This window comes from Salvelinus fontinalis, chromosome 12 (assembly GCF_029448725.1).
Source record: "Salvelinus fontinalis isolate EN_2023a chromosome 12, ASM2944872v1, whole genome shotgun sequence".
Classification (NCBI taxonomy): Eukaryota; Metazoa; Chordata; class Actinopteri; order Salmoniformes; family Salmonidae; genus Salvelinus; species Salvelinus fontinalis.
Window position 1 is genome coordinate 4,603,593 of NC_074676.1, and position 27,143 is coordinate 4,630,735.

The window sequence follows — 27,143 nt, forward strand, 5'->3', positions numbered from 1 at the left end:
TGATAATGGGCCTCTGTACGCCTATGTAGATATTCCATGAAAAATCGTCCGTTTCCAGCTACAATAGTAATTTACAAAATTAACAATGTCTACACTGTATTTCCGATCAATTTGATGTAATTTCAAGGGGGAAAAAATGTCTAAGTGACCCCAAACTTTTGAACGGTAGTGTATATCTGTCGACGCAGTCGTACACATGATGTATAATCCTGTAATACGAATGTCAGAAATATATTCTAGGCCATGTCCTACTTCCTCTCTCTCATCACGACCCTGATTGCATTCTGTGACTGGGGAGACGTGGTCATCATTTTGATGCTCCCTCATTCTGTCACCGGTAGTACGGGACACCTTGTGGTGTTATTACTGCCAAACAGAGGCTCACAAACCTGATTGCATGTGCTGTCACTAGTGCTGATTATTGGAGTTAATTAGGACCGTTTTGCGGAAGTTCTCTTTATTTCCTTATGAGTCACAGCACCCAGTACAGTAAGTTACTGTTGGTAGGGTGCTGATTATTTGACTGTTCTTGTGAATGCATCATATTGTCTGGGACACAATGCCGAATCATCTCATGCTTAGCATATAAATTGTAACGTTAAGTCAAGTTTCATCGAGCGTTTCCCTGTGCACTCTCTCTCTCTCTCTTTCTACACCCCTCTCTCTCTCTCTCTATCTTTCTACACCCCTCTCACTCTCTCTCTCTCTCTATCTTTCTACACCCCTCTCACTCTCTCTCTCTCTCTCTCTCTCTCTCTCTCTCTCTTTCTACACCCCTCTCTCTCTCTCTCTCTCTCTCTTTCTACACCCCTCTCTCTCTCTCTCTCTCTCTCTTTCTACACCCCTCTCTCTCTCTCTCTCTCTCTCTCTCTCTCTCTCTCTCTCTCTCTCTCTCTCTCTCTTTCTACACCCCCTCTCTCTCTCTCTCTCTCTCTCTCTCTCTCGCTCTCTCTCTTTCTACACCCCTCTCTCTTTCTCTCTCTCTCTCTCTGTCTCTCTCTCTCTCTCTCTGCCTCTCTCTCTCTCTCTCTCTGTCTCTCTCTCTCTCTCTTTCTACACCTCTCTCTCTCTCTCTCTCTCTCTCTCTCTCTCTCTCTCTGTCTCTCTCTCTTTCTACAACCCTCTCTCTCTTGCTCTCTCTCTCTTTCTACACCTCTCTCTCTCTCTCTCTCTCTCTCTCTCTCTCTCTCTCTCTCTCTCTCTCTCTCTCTCTCTCTCTCTCTCTCTCTCTCTCTCTCTCTCTCTCGCTCTCTCTTTTCTCTCACTGCATTACATTCAGAGGGTAGCCTGGTAACATCCCGTTCCCCTGTCGGCTCCTGGTCGGCTCCGTCTGTTGTGTGAACTGTCCCGTGTCCACCGAGCTGTCTTTGTGCAACGGAGGGCTATGTACCAGGTCTGTGTAACGGAGGGCTATGTACCAGGTCTGACCCTCACCTTCCACCGGCAGTGTGTACTGCTCCATGTGCTGTGGTGGTGTTGAGCCTCTGACAAAACACACACACACACTAACACCCTCTGACATGTGCACAAAACCAATTAGTTTGGGGACTGTGAAGTGGCTCTCCCTGGGAAAAGGACAATGGGCTAATTGAAGAGGCCATCGCAGTGTGTGTGTGCCTGTGTGTGTGCCTGTGTGTGCGTGCGTGTGTGCGTGCTTGCGTGTGTGTGTGCCTGTGTGTGCGTGCGTGTGTGCCTGTGTGTGCGTGCGTGTGTGCGTGCGTGCCCAGACAGCTCAATGCAGCATTGAACACAAGGGCCGAGTGTTTCCCTGGAATAAGGAACCGAATACAAGAAAGAAGAAAGAGAGATCTGGGTAAATGAATGAATGGTGAACTGGACAGCAATTGCTGTTGGCCTCTCAGCTAGTTGACAGTAATGATTTAAGTTGAAATAACAGACCACTCAATGCCTGTAGTGTTGTCGGTAGTTACTTAACAACCTGTTCAGTTAGTTGTAGTAATGGTATAGTTTCCACTCACATTAGAAACCACTCAATCACTAGTTACTCGTAGTGTTACTATAGTGTTTATAGTGTTACTAGTTGCTGCTAGTGTTACGATGCCTTTTAGGGTTACTATTAGTAATTAGTACTAGTCATTCGTTTTACTAATGGAAGCCCGTAGTCCCCTCTCTCATTAGAAAGCAGATGGAGAAGTCTAATTCAACTTCAATGTCCTGCTTTAGTTGAATTATACTTTGAATAATATATAAGTATATATTGATACTTTCATCAGCTTTAGTCTACGGTCTCCTCATGTCACCCTGTCAAGAGCATCTCTTAACACTGCTTATAGCAAACAGGACAGTTGATGCTGTATTAGTATATTGCGTTTACAGGGGCCATTATCAGCTCTAGACAACAACTGGGTTTTACTCACTGTTCCGCTGCCTCAGCAGTCTGCTGCCATCTGAGCTTTATAGACTGTGGCGTCCCTGGTTGTGTCAGCACTTGGCATTAGGGTGGAACAAGAGCAATGTCAAGGCATCATCATTTGGCATTAAGGGTAGTGGCTAGTGTCGGGTTTGTTTGACGCGGGTGGTACGTGTGCCATGTGGATGTTTCTAGGTGTGTTTGTGTGAGGGGCACACGGCAGTGGCAGCGGAGTCGGCCGCGAGCGCTGATTTTTTTCCCCTCCCAATACGGCGCGTAAAAAACCCCCACAAAAAAACCCCACGTCTGTGACCAACCATACAGTATCTCCGTCCTCATTGCTCAATCCTTTAGGTCTGTTCTTAGGCTTTAGATGTATAGTAGGGATGGTGTTTCTGGACCCCGGTTGGTTGTGGTGTGTAGGAGATCTGGCGGAGATGAGTGGAAAAGGACAAAAGGATTGACCACAGAGCTGGTATGCTCTCATTGGGATTTAATCAGACGCACAATAAAGGTAACTTTTCGATCCGAGTTGAATCTTCGTCAGGTCCTACACCACTGTATAACACACCGACCTCTCGACCTCTAGAGGCCTCTAACCTCTAGAGGCATGTACATCCGGTCAATTGAATACCTATATTGCATTAAGATCACAATAAATATTGCACAGTAGACACACTGTATATGGAAAATCAAAGCATCAATCATTTTGTATGGAATATTATATAGGGAAAATGGAAAAAAGCATCCCCCTGTGAGCAGAACACATTTTCTAGAAAATATTTGATGTCTCGTTCCTCGTTTAGACCTCTTGGAGACAGAGTGTTGAGGAAGTGTATCCGAAAGGACTCTCGTCTCAGGAGGAAATTGTCAACATCGCCCCCCCCCCTCTACGTGGCATTTTCACATTTCAATTCCCAGGTAGCAGAGAGAAGACAAGTTGTGCTTTGCCTGCTTGTTTTAAGCACTCTGCTTTTCAGGAGATGAGTAGGCCCGTAGTCCCATGGTTGGTCCTCTACTTCTCCTGCCAGTGGTCGTACTGTGGGTGGGGGGGTTGTATGGGGCCCAGTGGGGCCAGACTGTCACACTGCAACACTTCTCCTAGGGATTATTACCCCCCCCCCCACACACACACACACTCCCCCTCCCTCTTTCTCCTCCTCCTTTCTCTTTTTCTCTCCCTCTCCACTGGCCAGCTGGAGGAGAGTTGTTACACCTCATTAATTTGGGATATTAATTCTGTACGGAGTGTTGGCTCAGAGCAATGGCTCCCTCTCAGATAAGAATCCAGGGGGCTTTGGGATTCCACATCCAATTATAATTAACACATTTATTCTCTCCCTCGTCCAGGCCTGTCATATTCGGTCCTCCTGGTCTTTTTTCACTCGATACTATAAATCAGCCAGTCCATGCTACTTTTCACGGCTTCAAATAAATAAAGTGGCCACCGCAGTGTGGCGTTTGTAACGTATCTTCAGTTGTCTCGGTATAAAGATGGTGTTGACAATACCTTATGGCCGGTGTGAATTGACTTAGCGTACGATACAATGTATTTTACAGTAAATGATCTGGTATATTGTCCAGTCTCTTTCATTATGAACTTGATTAGGAGCATTCAGCACTTTACTACAATAAAATTGAGACTGAGCATATATACACTTTGTAGCTTGATATATAAAGGCTGTGTGTAACGATCGTCTGTGGTGGTAGAAGGATCGGACCAAAGCGCAGCGTGGTAAGTGTTTGTGTCTTTAATATAAATCCCAAAAACTGAACACAGGAACAAAAACAATAAACGATGATCAAACGAAACAGTACCGCGTGGCGACAAACACTGACACGGAAACAAACACCCACCAACCAAAAGTGAAACCCAGGCTACCTAAGTATGATTCTCAATCAGGGACAACGATTGACAGCTGCCTCTGATTGAGAACCATACCAGGCCGAACACAAAACCCCAACATAGAAAACCACACATAGACTGCCCACCCCAACTCACGCCCTGACCATACTAAATAAAGACAAAACATAGGAAATAAAGGTCCGAACGTGACACTGTGTTTCTGCTACAGACTCCCCTCTCAGGCTCAGGTCCAGAGCTCCTAGCCTCATGGCCCTAGCAATTGCAAATGAGCTTGATGAATTTTCTCCCATGGATCTTGTTGTGTCGGCCGGTGTACACAGCCCCGTGATTGTCTGCCTTAGGCGACTATTACAGGGTTCCCCTGGGGAGCAGCGGCCAGGGCCACGTAGAAGACATTAACCCTCCTCTACCCCTTCCTTCATCTTCCTCCCGCTAGCTACGCCGTTACTCTATCAGGCACCAGCCATTCGCTCAGGGCTGCTGGGGGCTGAGACTAGCCCTGAATTGATCACTCCAGACCAACCAATACATCAGCTGCCTGAGGAGCAGTACGGGTTGATTCCATTTCCCACTACTGAGTCAAGCAAAGGCAAGCCGAGCTGTAGCCTACAGGCCTGGCCTGGTTAAGCATCCGCCATAGTTGCTGGAACCGTGCTGGAAAGGACCATGTGAAATGAAAATATCTGAGCAGTTGTGTGAAAAAAGGTATAATCCGTCTGAGGCTGAGCCCCCAGAGGCCTCACTCCCAGACTCCTCCAGTCCTGGCCCCTGACTCACCCTACGGCCATGGGGGCAGGCAGATGGAGATGAAGACAGACGGAAACAGGGCTGGTTTAATTGGACTATATTATTCCTTTATTGAGTAACACACCTATAAAATCCCAATTCAAATATCACAGGCTGAGATAACAGAGCAGAGCAGTCTTCTTTATAGTGCCTAGGCTGAGAAAATAGCTGTGCCATTTTTATAGCTTTAGTGGGACACACACTGGGGCGCCTTAGGAGGAGGATGGCAAGAAGGCAGGCAGCAGGAGAAAAACAGGTCAAACTCCAATTTCTGATTCACAAAAATGTCTCACTCTCCTCCTTAGAGCTGTGTAGTATTTCTACTGTTTGAGGGTAGGGTGTGCATGCGTACCAAGTGTATCGAGACTATTTTATGATTTGGGATACTGTTGCAACTGTTGATTTATGTAAGATGCAAGGATACTCTCTTTAAATAAAGCACTAGTGAGTGAATAACTCTACCAACCTTACGAAAGAGAAAGAGGCTGGTATTTAGAAGAATCCTTGATTGTCAGTCCAGGGACTGACAACTGTTAAGCCTATTCTCCTATTCTGAGTCATCTTTGCAATTGTTCCCTTTTTGCTTTGGCAATTCAGTCTCAGTCTCAGTCTGTCTCTCGCTCTCTCGCTCTCTCTCTCCCCCCCCCCCCCGGGGTGGATAGTGTCATAATTACATTGTTAAGCTGCCTGGCAACAGCCAAACCCCTTCATACTGACACGTGATTTTCAGCTCCATATCTTCATGTAACTTTACATTGTACTTAAAGACACAATCTAATTTGACAAATTTTATTCAGGCCATCATGCCAGGTAGTCCTGAGGCATGGTCCTAGGGCTCAGGTTCTCTGAGAGAGAGAAAGAAAGAAAGAGAGAATTAGAGAGAGCATACTTAAATTCACACAGGACACCGGATAAGACAGGAGAAATACTCCATATATAACAGACTGACCCTAGCCCCCCGACACATAAACTACTGCAGCATAAATACTGAAGGCTAATGAGCTGAAATTGTCCATATGCACAAAAAGGGTATTTTTCTAAAATGTTTGTTTACATCCCTGGTAGTGAGAATGTATCATTTGCCAAGATAATTCATACACCTAATAGGTGTGGCATATCAAGAAGCTGATTAAACAGCATGATCATTACATAGGTGCACCTTGTGCTGGGAACGATAAAAGGCCACTCTAGAAGGTGCAGTTTTGTCACACAACCCAATGCCACAAATGTCTCAAGTTTTGAGGAAGAGTGCAATTGACATGTTGACTGCAGGAATGTCCACCAGAGCAGTTGCCAGACTATTGATAATTTTGTTAATTTCTCTACCATAAGCTGCCTCCAATTCCGTTTTTGAGAATTTGCCGGTATGTCCAACCAGCCTCAAAACCGCAGACCAAGGGTGGAGGGGGGGTGAATTGAGACCAGCGGCTGCCGGTGTTCTGTGAGTGACTTAATTTCAGTCAGTCAGATAGACAGATAGATAGACAGAAAGTGAGAAAAGAGGAGAGCAGAGAGTGTCTGTCCACTGGCAGGATGTCGTCTGAGGGTGATGGTTGATATAATCGATATGGCAGGTGCCTAATGGTACTGTCGTCATTGCAGTTCATTGCAGTGACTATCTGAGCTAAATGAAGCCATATGGGCCATGTCGCTCCCTATTCCAGTGCACTACATCACAACGACACACACACACACGCACACGCACACGCACACGCACACACACACACACACACACACACACACACACACATCTAGATCAAAACGATAGCTCCCAGCCTCCCAGCCAAGTCCCTCACCATCTGCATGGCAAGGGCCATCGATCCACAGTCACGGCAACAGCCATCTATATCTGTCTCTCTAGAGTGAATTGTGACTTTCTCATTCACATATTGATATAACTGTAATTCTGAAGTGTGTCAGTCTCATATTCATGATTGTTTTACAACCATGCATACTGGATTTGGTTTTCATCGCAATAATGTATGTTTCTGTATGTTCCCTCTCCCCTTCTATTTTTGTATCCATCCATCTCTCTCTCTGTCTCTCTGCCTCTCTGCCTCTCTCGCTCTCTGTGTCTCTGTGTCTCTCTCTCGCATTCTGCCCCTCTGTCTCTTTCTCTGTTTCTCTCTCTCTCTGCCTCTCTGTCTCTCTCTCTCCCTCTCTGTCTCTCTCGGTGTCTCTGTCTTTCTCTGTTTCTCTCTGTCTCTCTCTGTCACTCTCTCTCTCTGCCATTCTCTCTCTCTCCCTCTGCCATTCCCTCTCTCCCATTCTGCCACTCTCTCTTTATGTCTCTCTATGTCTCTCTCTCTCTCTCTAGTTGTGTATGTGCATGTGGCCGAGGCGTTCTGATTGAGGGGAGAGGCGGGACTTATCTCTGTCTGGGGGAGGACCTTTGCGTCAGACAACCAATCATGGAGAGGACGAGGGCGAGAGCAACAGTGTTCCTGATGCTGTTCCTGGGTAACCTCGGCAACGCTCTGGAGGTCCCGCTAGATCGTAAGAACTATTAACACATCACAGTCAAGAACATTCAAGCACTGTGGAGTCTGGTAGAGGTTGTAATAACCTCGAAAGAGTCATCTCTTTGTAACTGTTGGCTCCCACTAGACCGTAAGAACTTAACACATCATAGTCTCTCTCTCTCTCTCTCTCTCTCTCTCTCTCTCTCTCTCTCTCTCTCTCTCTCTCTCTCTCTCTCTCTCTCTCTCTCTCTCTCTCTCTCTCTCTCTCTCTATCTATCTGTCTCTCTCTCTCTCTCCTTTGGCCTCACTCTTCCTCGCTGCTTCTCAAAGTCAAAGTTGTATTGATATGCGTACAGAGTCTGTAAGATGAGTCAGTAAGAGAGAATAATATTCTTTATTGATCCAAGGCTTTTGTAAATGTGGCTACTTAGGTTTTCGTAATGAACACATACCTTGTTGCCTCATTGCGTTTGTATACCTTCGCTGGGTAAGAAGAGTAGGTTTGCTTGTCGTTTTGTAAGTGCTCAGAAACCCATACCCACCCCGAAGTCATAATGTGGAACTATAACTACTGTATGTTGTGTGAGTAATGTTTGGAATCATTGACCGTGTCGGAAGCTATCTAATGCCTGGAAAAGGTAACTAACTCTTCTTCTGTCCACCATGTTCTGAAGGGGATTAACAGAGGGGGGTTTCTTTTTTCAACACTAATGTCTGGCTCTCTTTATTATGTCGAAAAATGTATGCGGATTCTTGGGGGGAAAAGCTAAAGTTCTGGAAGGATGTAAGTTAAGTTCCCCTGTCACCATGCCTGTGTCAATTCAGTGTGACCACAGAGACTGTGACTTGAGTACTTTGCGTTGTGATTTTGGGGATTTTTTGTATTGTTGCTGTTGGTTTTGCGCTTATCCGTGTGGATTTGAACATCGGCCTGACTTGCATGCAGTGCTCTTGTTGTTGATTTGTATGCTTCTTTTGAGTGGTGTGGTTTTTCTGTGATTCAGTAGGTAAGCGTCATGTCCCGTAGAACACATAAGGCATGATTCCTCATATCAGTTATTTTAAATAGTAAATCCGTCTTCTGTTCCTTTGGAGAGAAATACATTTCAAGAAAGATGATTATGAAGCAGAATATCCAGGACTGTACTTCAGTCCACTGCATGCTTTGATGTTCCCGTCATTCAAATTAGTTATTTGAGCTTAATGTTATGGTCAGCAATTTAGCCCGATTCAATTTGAGTGCAGTGAGCCGGTCCAGCCCTGCTCGCTGTGTGCTTGATCAATAACAGTTGAAAACTTAGTTATGCAGAAAGGGCAGGGATTGGTATGACTGTGTCCCTCTGTGCTTGCCGTAGTGCCGCAGCCACCAACTATAACCCACCAGTCTCCCAAGGATTACATCATCGACCCTCGGGAGAACATCGTCATCCACTGTGATGCCAAGGGGAAGCCGCATCCCAGGTACACACACACACACACACACACACATACGCATGTACACGTGCACACACACGCACACACACACAAAGCCAATTGTTATTCCGCTCGCTCCGCTTGTGTCAAATGGCAAAGTAGTTGGCTAAATCCCGAACAGATATATTGATTAGCCAATTTATTAGCTATAGAAAATACTCTGTTCTACAATGAGAGTTAAAGTGATTTAGATGTTCACTAACATTGACATCAATCCACTTACAGCTTTTCGTGGACCAGGAACGGGACCCACTTTGACATTGACCAGGACCCCAAGGTCACAATGCGACCCCACTCTGGCACCCTGGTGGTGGACATCAGTGGAGAGAAGGTTGAGTCATATGAGGGGGTGTACCAGTGTACGGCCAGGAACGAACATGGGACTGCAGTATCAAACAATATCGTCATCAGACAGTCCAGTAAGCATCTCTAAGATGTGTTATCGCTTTCACCTTTTCGCTGTCATTTTCTGTCTTTCTCGCTCTCTCTGTCTCCCTCTCTCCCTCTCTCATTTTCTCCCTCTCTCTTTCTCTGGCTGGGGCTCTCACCATTCTGTCTCTCCGATATCTCACCTCTCAGTCATCTCATATCACCTCATGTCTGTCTCACTCTATTCTCCACTGAGCTCATCTCTGACGTGTCTCTGATTTGTGACCATTCAATCTGTCTCTTTCTCTCTTTTCTTGAAACGAATAAGATGTATTTTCCATCATCAATGCTCTCTTCATGGCAGGTAAAGGTTACATGTGGAAAGACAGCATGATAATAATTGTTACCTGGATACACCTATTTAACCTTTAGCTTGATGCGATTTAGTAGCTTAAATTCATTCCTTCCATGTAGCTAGAACTCATTCCTTCCCTGTAGCTGGAACTCATTCCTTCCCTGTAGCTGGAACTCATTCCTTCCATGTAGCTAGAACTCATTCCTTCCATGTAGCTGGAACTCATTCCTTCCATGTAGATAGAACTCATTCCTTCCATGTAGCTGGAACTCATTCCTTCCATGTAGCTAGAACTCATTCCTTCCACGTAGCTAGAACTCATTCCTTCCACGTAGCTAGAACTCATTCCTTCCATGTAGCTAGAACTCATTCCTTCCATGTAGCTAGAACTCATTCCTTCCACGTAGCTGGAACTCATTCCTTCCACGTAGCTAGAACTCATTCCTTCCACGTAGCTAGAACTCATTCCTTCCATGTAGCTAGAACTCATTCATTCCATGTAGCAAGAACTCATTCCTTCCATGTAACTGGAACTCATTCCTTCCATGTAGCTAGAACTCATTCCTTCCATGTAGCTAGAACTCATTCCTTCCACGTAGCTAGAACTCATTCCTTCCACGTAGCTAGAACTCATTCCTTCCATGTAGCTAGAACTCATTCCTTCCATGTAGCTAGAACTCCTTCCTTCCATGTAGCTAGAACTCATTCTTTCCATGTAGCTAGAACTCATTCCTTCCATGTAGCTAGAACTCATTCCTTCCACGTAGCTAGAACTCATTCCTTCCACGTAGCTAGAACTCATTCCTTCCACGTAGCTAGAACTCATTCCTTCCATGTAGCTAGAACTCATTCCTTCCACGTAGCTAGAACTCATTCCTTCCACGTAGCTAGAACTCATTCCTTCCATGTAGCTAGAACTCATTCCTTCCATGTAGCTAGAACTCCTTCCTTCCATGTAGCTAGAACTCCTTCCTTCCATGTAGCTAGAACTCATTCCTTCCACGTAGCTAGAACTCATTCCTTCCACGTAGCTAGAACTCATTCCTTCCACGTAGCTAGAACTCATTCCTTCCATGTTGCTAGAACTCATTCCTTCCATGTAGCTTGAACTCATTCCTTCCACGTAGCTAGAACTCACTACTTCCATGTCCCCTTGTTCTCTCAGACCTTTTGGTGACATCCGATGACTGTAGAAACCGCATACTGGTACAGTATACCATGTTTCGCTCGTGTGTATTTGGGCTATCTAACTTATGAGGTGTGTGTTCCTCTCCACCTCTTCAGGGTCCCCCTTGTGGTCGAAGGAAAGAAACGAGCCGATCATCGTTCAGGAGGGCGTGTCTCTGGTGCTACAGTGCCGGCCCCCTGCCGGCCTGCCCCCTCCCATCATCTTCTGGATGGACATCAGTAAGTCGCATGCTATTTGTTATGTCTAGGCCTGTTAGCTACATACTGTACATAGAGAAGGAGAAATGCAAATACCCGAGTTTCTGAATGGGGAAATCTTAGATTGCCTGTCCTGTTTCTTTCTGGGTTCTTTGCTTGTAATTGATTACAATTAAATGAGATATTTACTAAAGTCTCCAAACTGTTGCTCACTGACATTCCTCCTAATTGCCACCTCTTCCTCAGTCTCCCAGAGACCGACTCAGATCATTAGGATATCCCAGGCCTTAACCATGTCTCTCCCCCTTCCCTTTCGACTGAAACACATCTCTCCTCTCCTCCCTTAGACTTCCAGAGGCTGCCTCAGAGCAGCCGTGTGTCCCAGGCGTTGAACGGAGACCTGCACTTCTCCAACGTCCTGAAGGAAGACTCGAGGAACGACTACATCTGTTACGCCCGCTTTCCTCACACACAGACCATCCAGCAGAAACAACCCATCACCGTCACAGTGCTCAACCGTAAGTGCGTGCGTGTGCTCGTGTGTGCACGAGTGAATGCGAGCATGTGTGTTCCCGCATGTGGGTGTGAACTTGCTTGCGCGTTGAATGTGTGTGTCAGTTTGGGTAGGAGGGAAAGTGTATTTCCTATCTCTGATCCCAACCTCAGCGTCTCCAGGAGTAGTCCAGTAGTCATTATGATGAAAAGACACATTGTAAAATAACTTACAGGTTATTCTCTGCATTACGTGCAATGTAGCCCCACCACCAAGTTAACTGAATTTGTAAAGCCTCTGCTTTCATGACTGCTCTGTATAGTGTACACTCTCAACAACAAAAGGCCTTCTCATACAGTCTAGCGTTTACCACTGACTGATTGCCATGATGCCAAATTGTCCAGACCGTACAGATTTCCAGATGAGGTTTGATGACCAATATCTACAGTTGAAGTCGGAAGTTTACATACACCTTAGCCAAAATACATTTAAACTCAGTTTTTCACAATTCCTGACATTTAATCCTAGTAAAAATTCCCTGTCTTAGGTCAGTTAGGATCACCACTTTATTTTAAGAATGTGAAATGTCGGAATAATAGTAGAGAGAATGATTTATTTCAGCTTTTATTTCTTTCATCACATTCCCAGTGGGTCAGAAGTTTACATACACTCAATTCGTATTTGGTAGCATTGCCTTTAAATTGTTTAACTTGGGTCCAATGTTTCAGGTAGCCTTCCACAAGCTTCCCACAATAAGTTGGGTGAATTTTGGCCCATTCCTCCTGACAGAGCTGGTGTAACTGTCAGGTTTGTAGGCCTCCTTGTTCGCACACGCTTTTTCAGTTCTGCCCACAAATGTTTTGTGGTCAGGGCTTTGTGATGGCCACTCCAATACCTTGACTTTGTAGTCCTTAAGCCATTTTGCCGCAACTTTGGAAGTATGGTTGAAGTCATTGTCCATTTGGAAGACCCATTTGCGACCAAGCTTTAACTTCCTGACTGATGTCTTGAGATGTTGCTTCAATATATCCACATAATTTTCCTACCTCATGATGCCATCTATTTTGTGAAGTGCACCAGTCCCTCCTGCAGCAAAGCACCCCACAACATGATGCTGCCACCCCCGTGCTTCATGGTTGGGATGGTGTTCTTCGGCTTACAAGCCTCACCCTTTTCCCCCTTTTTCCCCCAAGCATAAAGATGGTCATTATGGCCAAACAGTTCTATTTTTGTTTCATCAGACCAGAGGACATTTTTCCAAAAAGTATGATCTTTGTCCCCATGTGCAGTTGCAAACCGTAGTCTGGCTTTTTTATGGCGGTTTTGGATCAGGGGCTTCTTCCTTGCTGAGCAGCCTTTCAGGTTATGTCGATATAGGACTCGTTTTACTGTGGATATAGATACTTTTGTACCTGTTTCCTCCAGCATCTTCACAAGGTCAATTGCTGTTGTTCTGGGATTGATTTGAACTTTTCGCACCAAAGTACGTTCATCTCTAGGAGACAGAACGCGTCTCCTTCCTGAGCAGTTTGACGGCTGCGTGGTCCTATGGTGTTTATACTTGCGTACTATCGTTTGTACAGATGAACGTGGTACCTTCAGGCATTTGGAAATTGCTCCCAAGGATGAACCAGTCTACAATTTATTTTCTGAGGTCTTTGTTGATTTCTTTTGATTTTCCCATGATGTCAAGCAAAGAGGTACTGAGTTTGAAAGTAGGCCTTGAAATACATCGACAGGTACACCTCCAATTGACTCAAATGAAGTCAATTAGCCTATCAGAAGCTTATAAAGTCGTGACATAATTTTCTGGACTTTTCCAAGCTGTTTAAAGGCACAGTCAACTTAGTGTATGTGAACTTCTGAGCCACTGGAATTGTGATACAGTGAATTATAAGTGAAATAATCTGTCTGTGAACAACTGTTGGAAAAATGACTTGTGTCATGCACAAAGTAGATGTCCTAACCGACAAGAAATTTGTGGAGTGTTTGAAAAACGAGTTTTAATAACTCGTGTATGTAAACATCCGACTTCAACTGTAGGCTTTTTTAAGGTATGATCAGTATCCAGTATTTTGTTCCGTTCACACGGTTTGATTTTAGAATCAAGCATTTATGTTAATTTTGCCCAATCCCTTTACTGCTTGTTTACTATCACTCGATTTCAACATGTGGCATGTTTGATTATTTCCTGTTTTGTTACAGTGGATGCAATCAATGAGACTGTTGCTGCTTTATACAATGAAACTGATTTTCTTAGTGGTGAGTTTTGGTACCCCCTAGTGGTCATCCTCCTCCCGTAGTAATCAACCAACTAGATACCAACCTCTAACGTTACAGTAACCCCTTAACCTTTTCCCTAGTGATTTCTCCCTACGTTGGTTGGCAACCAATATTAGCAATCAAACACATAACTAGCATTAACCCTTTACCCTAGTGATACCCTTTCCCGTAGTAGTAAACCAACACTAGAACTCAAACCACTAACATTCAACCCTTAAACGGCTCCCAACTTCTGATCCTGACTTGTCCAATGAAATAACATTTTGTGAGAGACTACTTTTTTTTCGACAGCAACTATTTATTAACATCATTTCAAATGCTGAACCATTGCATGATGACTCTGCCTTTGCTATCCTCATACACAACATGGCCAAAAGTATGTGGACAGCCCTTCAAATTAGTGGATTCGGCTAGAAAATCGAGCAAACAGCCATGCAATCTCCATAGACAAACATTGACAGTAGAATGGCCCGTACTGAAATGCTCAGTGACTTTCAACGTGGCACCGTTATTGGATGCCACCTTTCCGACAAGATTTCTGCCCTGCTAGAGCTGCCCTGTCAACTGTAAGTGCTGTTGTTGTCAAGTGGAAACATCTAGGAGCGACAACAGCTCAGCTGCGAAGTGGTAGACCACACAAGTTCACAGAATGGGACCACCTCGTGCTGAAGCACGTAGCGTGTAATAATCTTCTGTCATCGGTTGCAATTCTCACTACCGAGTTCCAAACTGCCTCTGGAAGCAACGGCAGCACAAGATCTGTTCGTCGTGAGCCTCATGAAATGGGTTTCCATGGCACACAAGCCTAGGATAGCCATGCGCAATGCTCTGGAGTCTGGAGCAGTGGAAACGTTCTCTGAAAGGATGAATCACACTTCACCGTCTGGTAGTCCGACAGACGAATCTGGGTTTGGCGGATGCCAGGAGAACGCTACCTGCCCAAATGCATAGTGCCAACTGTAAAGTTTGGTGGAGGCTGTTTCTGTTTCTTGTGGCTGAATGGAAGCAAGTCCCCGCAGCAATGTTGCAGCATCTAGTGGAAAGCCTTCCCAGAAGAGTGGAGACAGTTTAACAACAAAGAGGGGGACCAACTCCATATTAATGCCCATGAGTTTGGAATGAGGTGTTCAACGAGCAGGTGTCCACACACTTTTGGTCACATAGTGTATCTTGTAAATGGACAAATAGCATTATATATTTTATTCAGTAGACTACTTTACACCTTCTCTCTATTATAGTAATATATTGAATTAGAGCAAAGTAGATTGACAGCTTCCAAACTGTGAATGTTCCAACCACTATCAACACCCCAGTTTGTTATTCAATTATTTTCACACCAGCCAACCTAATTATTTCCTCCCAATCCACTTTTAAAACACTCTTTCATCTCCTATCAGTTCATTTCTCATTCTTTGTAAAAGCATCACTTCCTGTGTGTCTGTCTGTCTGGTACCCTGAAGATACATGTCGTGTGTATAGATATAGTCAGTCATTTTGTCGGGAGGCTACATCAAAGCCAATCGGAGAGAGTCGATTCTCGAAGTAATGCTTTCATGTGCCTCAATTAATGTCTACATGTATCATCGTTGCCACAATCACAAGCGCCATTTGTTGAACTCGTGAAATCATAACCACCAATAATCCTTTTGATTGTCCTCAAAGTATTTGTTATCCTTATCTTACACTACTAGAAAGTAGTTTACCGTTATAGCTGCATAAGAAAATACATGTTCTACAAATGTATACCGCCTCTTAGTACCCCTCGTCCAAAGAGCACCTTCACAGTAAGTGATGAAGGCGAGGATTCAATCCAATACAGATTTAGCACCTTCACACAGCGATAGACTTTTAATTAAAGGCCATTTTCCTATATGCTTGCGGAGATCAGGTTCACTAAAAACTCTGCTCAAACAGGAATCACCTTTGAAAGTCAATTGCTGGGTTTGAGTGTGTGAGCCCTGACCTGGTCCTCCACAGTGGTCCAGCGCTGACTGTGGTAGAAGAGCCATAGAAATAGAATAGAGAGAACAGTAGAAGTCTTGTTGTGACTAACTGTGTCTCTGACCCCTCCCCTGTGACTGCAGATGGCTCGGCGGAGGAGAGGAGACCCACCTTCCTGATTCCGTCTGGCTCCAGCACCTCCAAGATGGTGCTGAGAGGACAGGTCCTGGAGCTGGAGTGTATCGCTGAGGGACTGTAAGGACACAGTGTCAACGAGAAAATGTCCATTTGTTTTACCTGTATTATGTTTTTAATATACCTCTATTATTAATGCATTATACCATTTTGTATGTGTGCTTATACACTGACTGTGCAAAACATTATGCTCTTTCCATGACATAGACTGACCTGGTGAATCCAGGTAAAAGCTATGATCCCTTATTGATGTCACTTGTTAAATCCACTTCAATCAGTGTTGATGAAGGGGAGGAGACAGGTTAAAGAAGGATCTTTAAGCGTCAAGACAATTGAGACATGGATTGTGTATGTGTGCCATTCAGAGGGTAAATGGGCAAGACAAAAGATTTATATGCCTTTGAACGGGGTATTGCTGTAGGTGCCAGGCGCACCGGTTTGTGTCAAGAACTGCAACGCTGCTGGGGTTTTTCAGTTACCCGTGTGTATCAGGAATGGTCTACCACCCAAAGGACATCCAGCCAACTTGACACAACTGTGGGAAGCATTGGAGTCAACATGGCCCAGCATCCCTGTGGAACGCTTTCGACACCTTGTAGAAAGGGAAAAGGGGAAGGGAGATACCTAGTCAGTTGTACAACTGAAAGCGTTCAACTGAAATGTCTTCCGCATTTAACCCAACCCCTCGGAATCAGAGAGGTGCGGGAGGGGCTGCCTTGATCGACATCCATGTCTTCGTAGAGTCCATGCCCCGAGATATTGAGGCTGTTCTGAAAGCAGAAGGGGGGGGGGGGGGGGGGGGTTCACTGGAAACTTCTAATGTGCTCCCTATCTCTCTTTCTCCTCCCCCTCCCTCCCACCCTCCCTCTCCTCCCCCCCTCCAGACCCACTCCAGAGGTGTCATGGAGTAAGGTGAGCGGGGAGTTCCCTGCCAAGCGGACCTCCTTCCTGCACTTCCAGAAGACACTGCGTATCGTCGACGTGTCTGAGGCGGACGCCGGAGAGTACCGCTGCACCGCCCGCAACCGCCTGGCCTCCGTACACCACACCATCCGCGTCACCGTCAAAGGTTGGTCATGTGACTTAGCAGTTAGTGCCACTGACTGGCTGGCACACATGTAGCCTATAGCAGAGTGGTAATGGGTTAGAATTCAACCCGCTGCTCTTCTGACTTGCGGTCGTCCTACTTTTCCTGTCTGCTTTTCACTATGCTGTTCAATAGCACCACAAAACAACGGTCAGTGATGAGCAGGGCTGAAATCGGTCGGGAACGCAAGGCTGACTTGTTCTATCTACCCTCTGGGCTTCTATGCTGTCTATCTATCTCCCGTATAGATTTTTAAATGGTGTTATCTGGAGCAGGGGGTTCAGTCATTAACCGGTTGCCTGCCTTTCGATATTGTTCACTGTGCCATTGTTGCTGACCCTTTTGTGATGTGAGGTAATCAATAACCCAACCATTGGCTTGCCTTGTGTTCCCCTCCCAGCGGCCCCCTACTGGATCAGTACCCCCAGAAACCTGGTGCTGGCTCCCAGGGAGAGGGGTAATATGATCTGCAGGGCCAGTGGTACCCCCAAACCCACCATCACCTGGGCCATGAACGGAATCCCCATAGAAAGTGAGTACTCGGTATTGATTGATTGATTGGGTGGCATTGCCTATGTCTCATACAGTGCACACACACTAAAGTATATTTCCCCAAATACTTGCAATGAAGCCATTGCATATGCCAATGTGAGGTTCAGACAAGGTTCAAGTGAATCATTTTTATAGGTTTATGATGACACTTTTGACACTTGTTTTGATCCTTTGCTAGATTCACCTAAGGACCCTAGTAGGAAGGTGGAGGGTGACACCATCATCTTCGAGGAAGTCCAGACTGGATCCAGTGCAGTCTACCAGTGCAACGCCTCCAATGAATATGGATATCTGCTGTCCAATGCCTTCGTCAACGTTCTCTGTGAGTCAGCACACACTTGAATTCAGAACTCCGCTTTTTCTGTCTCTGCTTTGGATTGCATCCTGACGGGATCTACACTGCGTGAACTCAGCATTCACTGTTGTTGTCACATGGTTTATCATGAAGAATTTAAGTATATAATCATTGTTGTCGCTATAGCTGAAACTCCCAGAGTCCTGACTCCAGCTAACAAGGTCTACCAGGTGATCAGGAACAACCGCGCCTTACTGGACTGTTCCTCCTTCGGCTCGCCCATCCCCAAAATAACATGGTGAGTTCATGACCCATTGCATTCTTAGAAGACCACGTCCAGATTTTCCACCCTTCTCTCAAAGTTTCCACTATTGTTAAATCCATGATGAGGAGGGGAGGGGTGGGAGAAGGGTGGAGAATATGTGACGCAGTCAAAATGTTCCCGGCTTAGAAGCTCATAGCCGGTGGTTCCCTTATCCCCTGTCAGGTTTAAGGACAGCAGGTCCAGCACCCTGGACGGGGACCCCTACGTGCTGCATGAGAACGGGACTCTGGAGATACATGTGGCCCAGGCCGTCAACAGTGGGAAGTACACTTGTGTGGCCAGGAACTCTCTGGGCATCTCTGAGAACCACGTCTATCTTGAGGTCAAAGGTGAGAGCCTAGGATTACCACAATACACCCTGTTTTATGCCTTTTTGTTATTTAGCTTTTTTGAAACCAATTTCCAAGAGTTGCTGAAAATATTTGTCATATCCTGCTTACTCTACCTGGCATCATTTCTGAAGGACGGTTACAATAAAGAATGTATAACAGCTGAACAAGCTTGGGTTCATCCTTTAGGGGAGAGTGGGGTAACCTGAGCCCTGTTTTACATTCAGTATTATTCCGTCAAGTGAAATGTAGTATTCTTTCTAACATAGGTTACCTACATATATTTTAGGATGTTGTGTTTCTCTGGAAATAATTAGAATTCTTGTAAACATTTGTCCCAAAAAAGTGTTCTCTTGGTACAACTTAACCCGAGTATGGGGTAAATTGAGCCGCTGGACAGTGTAAGTTAAGACACCTACAAATGTCTGCACTGAATGAAATATTACCACTATCTTTTTAAAACAATGTCGTTCTTTATTTCCCAAACACAATTCAACACAATCACAATCACTTTTTTGTCTTTTAATAATTTTAAGGATATTGGTTTAACTTACCCCAAAGCAAACATGACTATATTAGCCCACACAGTTACAAGGATGCACTTACATGCTCGGTTTAGGACCTCGTATTGAAGCTTATAGAGACCCCAACTGATGTATAGAACAATCTTGAATATCTACGTTGGTTCAAATACAAGCATAATGAAACCTGAACACAATAAATTCATTTGACTTGATGAAAATACGTTTTTTGGGGGACTTAACTTGCTTACCACTTTTTCCACGTGGTTTCTTGGTTGACACTCCATGAAATGATGACCTCTTCCTAACTATTTTGTCAAATGATTCATTTTGGTTTATGGTTTCCTAGAAACAAGGGAGGCTCAACTTACCCCTTTGACTCAACTTACTCTGCTCTCCATTACTGAGTGTCCTGACCCCCTCTCCCCTCAGAGCCCACGCGTATCCTGAAGCAGCCGGAGTATCAGGTGGTGCAGAGGACCAGGAACGTGGTGTTTGAGTGTAAAGTAAAACACGACCCCTCCCTCATCCCTACCATGACCTGGGTCAAAGACGACGGAGAACTACCCGACGACGAGAGGTCAATGGTCGTCAAACACACATTTTCCAACATAGAGCACCATGCAATTATGTCTACAACGGTCAATCCGAGCTTTATAGTATGTCTCCTCTTGTGACAGTATTTTAGTTTATCCGTTATTCCATCAAGGCTAATCTTCCTGACTTCATACACAAAACACACAAATCAACCCAATCAAAAGGGTTGTACACTAACATAGGAGGACGTAAGAGGAGACATTAAACTGACTGACATTGACTATGTCTTCCCAGGTTTCTGGTGGACTCTGACAGCCTGACCATAACCGACGTGACAGAGAATGATGCAGGAACTTACACCTGCATCATGGCCACCACTCTGGACCAGGACTCTGCTAGCGCTGAGCTCATCGTTGTCGGTATGTACACTCTCTCATACGAACAATCTCCACATGCTTTCGTGAATCCTTCAAGTACAAGTGGAACTGGGTTTTTACCTTCCTTGAAGTAGAACAGCATTTCTGTTAAGAGTATGGGTTAGTGTTGTTGGGGGAAAATAACATTATTCTGTCGTCAATGTGTAATAATACCCAGTGAGAGAGAGAAGGTGGTCTGTCTTATTGTACCACTAACCTCTGAACCCCTACTTCACTCCTACCTGCCCTCCTACCTGGCAGAGGCAGCTCCTACTCCAGCTATAGTCTACGGTAAACCAGCATCACACACAAGCGGGGGCTTAAGCTACGCCTCCACGCTGTGTGTGTGGTGGGATCTGTCAGTCTGGTCTGCAAACTCAAGCATGCTCTGCTGCTCGCAGATGTGATCATCTATTCTGTTTGTTTGTAATATCACCAGCCCCTGGACCGATGGGCGGACCGGAGGGACTATCATTTTGATTTTAAACCACCGTGTTTTATGGCCTTTTGGATTTCAGTCTTACTGTCTGCGGTTTGCAGATTTTTCCCGTTCCCCCGCTTATATGTCGAACGCTCATGCTGTTTTGCATGTGCTGAGTAGATACATGACCGACGTAGTACAAGTCAAACGTCTAGGTTGTGCGTGTGAAGTAATTAGCAGTGCCTTTGAATGCTAAGATCATTTATCTCCCTCTCCATCCCGTCACACAGCGGGGTCCTTCTGAAAATGCCTCATCTCCATCCAACTCGAGAGCGCATGCTGCTTCATCGATATCCTCAACATTGAGTCGTGGCGTTGCCGTCGTGTCGTTAAAGTGCTACTCCAATGCACTGTCCTAAACCCAGTTGATTTATCTCCTCATGTCTTGTGTGTTTCTTCTCCAGAACAACCAGACCCTCCTACTGACCTGGAGCTGACAGACCAGAAGCCCAGGAGTGTCCGGCTCACCTGGATACCCGGAGACGAACACAACAGCCCTATTCACGGTATGTGTGCGCGTGTGTCTGTTAATGACCTTACTGGCCTACTCTCAGAAGCTCTCAGAAGCTCGAAGTTGACTGTATCCTTATTGTCCTGAGAGTGTACTGTAGCTAGTTAAACTCAGTATGCGTTTAATGAGGTTAGCACCACTCAGAGCACTTGCTAGTTATGTTTGCACCACACTGCCCATGTCATATGTCTTCAACAATGGATTTCATGGGTTTTAAAAATGTGCAGGTTTAGGGATAGTATCTTCCAGGATGTTCTTGTTAATTATCCAGTATATGAGTGCGCTCAGAGCTTAGGCCTATTTGCATTTGATTGTTAACTCTCCAAAGACGGGAGTTCCAAATACAATCTAATTGTTGGAGTGTAAAAAACATGGCTTGCGTTCTCTGCAATCGCTCACCACTTTTCTACCCCCCCCCCCCCCCCCCCCAGTGTTTTTGATCCAATACACAGACTCTCTCCACCACCATGGCCACTGGCACAACCTGACCCTGGTTCCGGGCGCTAAGACCACGGCCCACCTTAAGCTGTCTCCTTATGTCCACTACGCCTTCCGAGTCCTGGCCCTCAATGAAGTGGGCCTCTCCAACCCCTCATTGCCCTCCCGCATGTACAAGACCAACCCTTCAGGTACAGACTGTAGGATTTACTTGCTTAATGTGGTTGATTGCGTAATGTGTTGACTTACAGTATGTAGATTTGGGCATGCTGTTGATTTTGGCATTTTGTTTCATTGGAATTTGTTTGTGCCATTTAGCTCCTGATGAGAACCCCAGTGGAGTTGATGGCTTTGGAACGGAACACGACAACCTTGTGATCTCATGGAAGGTAAGCGTCATTGTATGTGTAAGGGTGATGGTGCCTGATGCACTCTTAGCCAAACGAATGAATTACCTTCGGATTCAGTAATTACAATGCGGTTAAACTTTCTCTCATCCTATCTGCAGCCAATGTCAGGTCACCAGGCCAACGGACCAGGCCTGCAGTACAAGGTGATGTGGAGACAGAAGGACGTGGACACGGAGTGGACGTCAGTGACCGTGGCTAACGTCTCCAAGTTCATGGTCTCTGGCACGCCCACCTTCACACCCTACGAGGTCCAGGTTCAAGCCATCAACGACTACGGGATTGGACCTGAGCCAGCTGTGGTCACCGGACACTCCGGGGAGGACTGTGAGGAACACACAACTCAACTTTGCGTTTTAGGGAGACACTATGGGCCAGTTTCTTGAACACAGATTAAGCCTAGGATAGTCCTGGACTAAAAGCATGCTAAATAGATTTTTTTTTATTGCAATTGATTTTTAGTCCAGGGCTAGGCTTGATCTTGGTCTTGGAAACCGACCCATACAGTATGTGTTTGCGTGACTTGCCAGACTAAAAGTTGTCGAAAGAGACTACATGACTACAAGTATCTCTCCCTTTAACCTGTACTGTGACGAGTTACTGTAACTAGACCAGTGGGTTTAATGAAGCCTCTACATTGTGTGCTGCTCCCTCTAAACTGTGTTCCACTCCCTCTAACCTTTGCTTCCACAGTGCCGATGCAGGCACCAGACAATGTCCAGGTTCTAGTGTTGAACAGCAGCCTGGCTGAGGTGCACTGGGAGCCTGTCCCACCTAAGACAGTACGGGGACGTCTTAAGGGATACAAGGTACACACACACACACACACACACACACACACACACACACACACACACACACACACACACACACACACACACACACACACACACACACACACACACACACACACACACACACACACACACACACACACACACACACAGCTCTGGATCATCCCCCGTTGAAAGCATGTCGTTTTGTGTCCTACCAGGTGTACTACTGGCGTGAGCGGAGCCTCCACAAACACAACCCACACCATGTGGAGCAGCAGGTCCTGACCTTCAGTGGGAACAAGAGTCATGGCATGCTCCCAGGCCTGCAGCCCTACAGCCTCTACCTGTTCAACGTCAGGGTCTTCAACGGCAAAGGGGAGGGCCCCGCCAGCTCCAACCAGCAGTTCGAGACCCCTGAGGGAGGTAGGAGGAGCCAACATTCTATTCTGTTCGTATCGAGGGTATCATGTCAAGGCCAATTCAGGTTACAGGTCTGTTTCTATGCTTTTATGCTGCATATGAATTGCCATTTGCAGACAATTCACGTGCTGTTGTTCACTGTGTGTCTGCCAAACAACGTGCTGTCGTTTACTGTGCGCCTGTCATGCTCTACAGTCCCTGGGCGGCCATCTTTCCTGAAGATCACCAAGCCTAGCCTGGACTCTCTCACTCTGGAGTGGGGCCCTCCCTACGACCGAAACGGACGCCTCACCGGTTACACCCTGAAATATCAGACAGGTGAGCTTCCATAGCTTATACTTATGTTTTGGCTGTAGGAGGGTTAGGTCAGCCATCAAATAGTAGGCATCAAGAGGTTCTGCCAGAGCTTCGACGGAGGGAGGGTTAGGTCAGCCATCAAATAGTAGGCATCAAGAGCTAGAGGTTCTGCCAGAGCTTCGACGGAGGGAGCACCTTTACTGGTTAGCAGTATCTTAGCCAGGGAGTACCTTTTCTATTTGTACCTTGTAGTCCTGTCTGCTGTTCACAGTATGCCCTCCTTTACATGTCTTGTTAGCGCCATATGTATTCGGTATTATTGCGAGGTGTATGTACCAAGGGGTCTAGCCTGTGATAGCTAGAAACGACATCATCGAACAGTGAGAACCACTCCATAGCTTTGATGGATAATCTGATGTCACTTCCATCCACCTCTCCATCCCCCCCACCTTTCCACCCGTATTATCTTGCTACACCTCTGCCCTTGCCCCCTATTTCACCCCTCCCTCCCTCCCTCCCTCCCTCCCTCTCTCCCTCCCTCCCTCCCTCCCTCCCTCCCTCCCTCCCTCCCTCCATCCCTCCCTCTCTCCCTCCCTCCCTCCCTCCCTCCCTCCCTCCCTCCCTCCCTCCCTCCCTCCACCCATCCATCCATCTACCTGCCCCTTCTTACTACAACTTTTCCCCCTTCCACTCATCTTGCTACACCCCTGCCACATCCTCTTCCACTCTTCCAGTCAATATCTCCAACGTGCTGGGTCCGGTGGAGGAGCTGGCCCTGCCAGCCAACGAGACCACCGTCACTCTCATTAACCTCAAGTACAGCACGCGTTACAAGTTTTATTTCAATGCCAAAACAGGCCAGGGAGCAGGGCCTGTCGTTACAGAGGAAGCCGCCACTATCATGGATGAAGGTAAGTGTTAACGCGTTGATGATGGTCACAAGCAGAAAACAACCTGATCTGTAGTCAGTTTCTATCGATGCATACCCCATTCATATGAGGATTACCTGTCAACCATTTTGAATGCTTCAAGTCAACTCAGGAATGTCATCCCCCAAACATCTAGATTGTATTTTTGTGTTTTATACTTAAGCAATAATGCCTGGTGTGCAATAAGGGTGTGGTATATGGCCAATACATCTACGGGCTCTTCTTAAGCATGACACAATGCGGAGTGCCTGGATACAGCCTTTAGCCGTGGTATATTGGCCATATACAAACCCCAAGGTTTTCCTTATTGCTATTATAAACTGGTTACCAACGTAATTTGAAGAGTAAAAATGTTTTGTCATACCCGTTGTATACGGCTTTCAGCCAATCAGCATTTGGGGCTTGAACCACCCAGTTTATAATTGTTTATAAAGCATGGTACTCTGTTTTGTACTGTAGGTCCTTTTTGTGGATGTTTGTGGATGTACAAAATCATTTTAGCGTTTAGCATGTGAAAAGGTCTACAGAATGGTACCAAAGCATGATATTACCTCAGTGTAGCAGTTGTAATAACAATAGTGGATTGTGTTCCAGTTGTACTTTGTTAAACACAGTTGGCTCATTCTCTACCCTTGTGCACCTTCTACACTGATATTAAAGCATGTTCATTTGGACTTCTCTGAGACTCACTCACGGACACATCCGGGGACTTCAGGGGTCAGATCATCGACCTCTATATCCGCTTTCTCCCCTTTTTTTGTGTCCCCTTTCCCTCTCAAAAGTCCTAATGCATCAGCCCTCAGTCGGTGTGGTTGTTGTCAAAGTGCACACCCCTCCTACAGATGCTCCTCACACTGATCTGAGCCTTTATTAACAAAGCATCTCTGAGAAGGAGGACCATGGACATTCCACATGGGAGATCTGGGAAACTCACTGGGGTCATAAAATGTATAGATGGGTGGGTGACACCTACCAAGAGGGTGTTGACTAACAAGAGGGATAAGAGTATAAGATTGTGAGCTTTCTAAATGTACGCACTCAGCTGACGGCATCCTTGCTAATAAACACATGAAACTTCTCTTGAGCTTTTGGTATCACTTCCGTATTGCCAAGAGGTTAAAAAAAAATCGCATTTTTCTTTTTAACAAGACAAAACAACCAAAAATGTGTCACTGTCCCAATACTTTTTGGAGCTCACCGTAGCTGGATAAAGACGTTCAAATGTGACGTGATGCATCTTTGGCTGCTGCAACACCTTTTGCCATACAACAGACTCAAGACACCTCAAGAGGCTTATTTTCCAACTGCGTTATGGAGACTTTAGCTCTCCCCCTGCAACTGCTGATCTATGTCTATTTCTATGTTCGGCTGGTGCTGCCTGTCCCATGCATGACATTGTGCGTGTTTGAACCTTGCTCAAACTGATCCCCCCCCCTCAAACATATTGATTGTCTGTTTGCACTTCCGCTGCATGCCAATGGACCTGTGTAACCTCACTGCCGATCTTTGCCTGTGGTTTGTGTCGTCTACCTCTGCCGCTGGTGTGTCTGTTGTGTGTCTTCGCCTGTGGTGTTGTGTGATGTTTCTTATCCCTCTCCATGTTGTTCCAGGGAACACCCAACCCTCACCTCCCGTAGCACGGTCTCCTCCGACACACCTCCCATTCCACAAGGGTACAGCTGCTATAGACCTTGTCACATTCCCAGTCATGCCGTAGTACGTCATATTGTTGCTTCTCTTCTGATTGACGGTTCACAAGGATTTGATGTTATCATCCATTGTATTATAGAATGTGTATTACAAATGTTTAGGCTCTAGCGTATTAATTTGATCGAAAGGCTCATGAACAACAGAGGAACTGTAAGGTTATTGATCGACTTTAGAGCGATAGAAGCTGGAATCGGAAAACCGAAGCCCGTCTCGTTTCGATTTGGATCTGTAGACTATGTTGTGACGTAGACGGATGTAAATGTTGAATCACGAGCTAATATTCCGCAATAGGTGTGTGCATAGATAGACGCACCATCTGAAGGTGAATTAGACGCCTCATTTTATTGAAGCTGAATTTAGCTTCATTGCTGTCTTCTTCTCTTGTGCTCAGTGCATCCAGCGGCTCCGGCATTCGGGAACGTTAGCTCTTCCGTGGGCGAGGACGGAACGCTGATCAGTTGGGAATACTGGGGAGCGGAGAAAAACGTTTACGTAGAATATATAGTAGAGAACGATAACAGTAAGATATATTCCTCTATCACGTATACTTCAACATTATAGGTGGCAAGAGACTCCTACTCAATGACTGACTGTTGCAGGTGTATTAGAAACTTGGCAGTTATGAGGCTGGCTGCTGTTACTTTGCCTCGTGCCCAGATATGAGCAAAAACTGATTTCTGTGATTGGATAATACAAATATCCTCCGTGTGATTGGCCAGAATACAGAATATTGCCTTAAAAACAGTTGGCACAAACCTATTCAAATGGTTCATAGTCAAAAGCAGCATAGACAGTCTCAAATAATATTTCACGTTCAATGTCGATTGGACTCTAATTATCTTTAGTTGTTTTTATTGCCCAGCAGTGAGGGGTTAAAAACACACAGTGTGTGTAGTATGGCTCTCTCACACCTATACCTTGAAAAAAATCAGGAAGTGAATTAGCATGATGCGTCATTCCTATCAATTCAATCCCAATAATGTAGTTTCAGACGCTTTTCAGTCTCCTATTTAAGAGTCACGCTGTAGTATTTAGTCTCGTAACCCCAGTTCACTGAGACGCATCCCACAAATGTTTGTAATCACCATACTTCCTTCGTAGAACTCCATGAAATAACCTAACGCAAATGTA

General features: G+C 45.6%; 1 protein-coding gene across 16 annotated transcripts in view; it reads left to right on the forward strand.

Annotated features, from left to right (window-relative positions):
• The window catches only part of LOC129866676 (neuronal cell adhesion molecule-like), a 110,563-nt gene that overhangs the window by 75,685 nt on the left and 7,735 nt on the right, over positions 1 to 27,143 (forward strand). For 4 of the 16 annotated variants that reach the window (XM_055939464.1, XM_055939474.1, XM_055939473.1 and 1 more), the window contains exons 3-28: positions 7,342 to 7,520; positions 8,253 to 8,270; positions 8,842 to 8,947; positions 9,185 to 9,378; positions 10,968 to 11,090; positions 11,417 to 11,587; positions 13,768 to 13,824; positions 15,930 to 16,041; positions 16,866 to 17,050; positions 17,469 to 17,600; positions 17,799 to 17,942; positions 18,102 to 18,213; positions 18,403 to 18,569; positions 19,523 to 19,670; positions 19,922 to 20,046; positions 20,305 to 20,334; positions 20,929 to 21,030; positions 21,467 to 21,664; positions 21,792 to 21,862; positions 21,982 to 22,207; positions 22,574 to 22,689; positions 22,875 to 23,079; positions 23,272 to 23,394; positions 24,108 to 24,284; positions 25,913 to 25,975; positions 26,404 to 26,532. In XM_055939464.1, the coding sequence (XP_055795439.1) occupies positions 7,436 to 7,520; positions 8,253 to 8,270; positions 8,842 to 8,947; positions 9,185 to 9,378; positions 10,968 to 11,090; positions 11,417 to 11,587; positions 13,768 to 13,824; positions 15,930 to 16,041; positions 16,866 to 17,050; positions 17,469 to 17,600; positions 17,799 to 17,942; positions 18,102 to 18,213; positions 18,403 to 18,569; positions 19,523 to 19,670; positions 19,922 to 20,046; positions 20,305 to 20,334; positions 20,929 to 21,030; positions 21,467 to 21,664; positions 21,792 to 21,862; positions 21,982 to 22,207; positions 22,574 to 22,689; positions 22,875 to 23,079; positions 23,272 to 23,394; positions 24,108 to 24,284; positions 25,913 to 25,975; positions 26,404 to 26,532 (3,319 nt within the window). In that variant the 5' untranslated portion in view covers positions 7,342 to 7,435. The remainder of the gene's footprint in view (positions 1 to 7,341; positions 7,521 to 8,252; positions 8,271 to 8,841; positions 8,948 to 9,184; positions 9,379 to 10,967; positions 11,091 to 11,416; positions 11,588 to 13,767; positions 13,825 to 15,929; positions 16,042 to 16,865; positions 17,051 to 17,468; positions 17,601 to 17,798; positions 17,943 to 18,101; positions 18,214 to 18,402; positions 18,570 to 19,522; positions 19,671 to 19,921; positions 20,047 to 20,304; positions 20,335 to 20,928; positions 21,031 to 21,466; positions 21,665 to 21,791; positions 21,863 to 21,981; positions 22,208 to 22,573; positions 22,690 to 22,874; positions 23,080 to 23,271; positions 23,395 to 24,107; positions 24,285 to 25,912; positions 25,976 to 26,403; positions 26,533 to 27,143) is intronic. The other 12 variants (XM_055939475.1, XM_055939476.1, XM_055939467.1 and 9 more) reach the window with 11 other exon arrangements.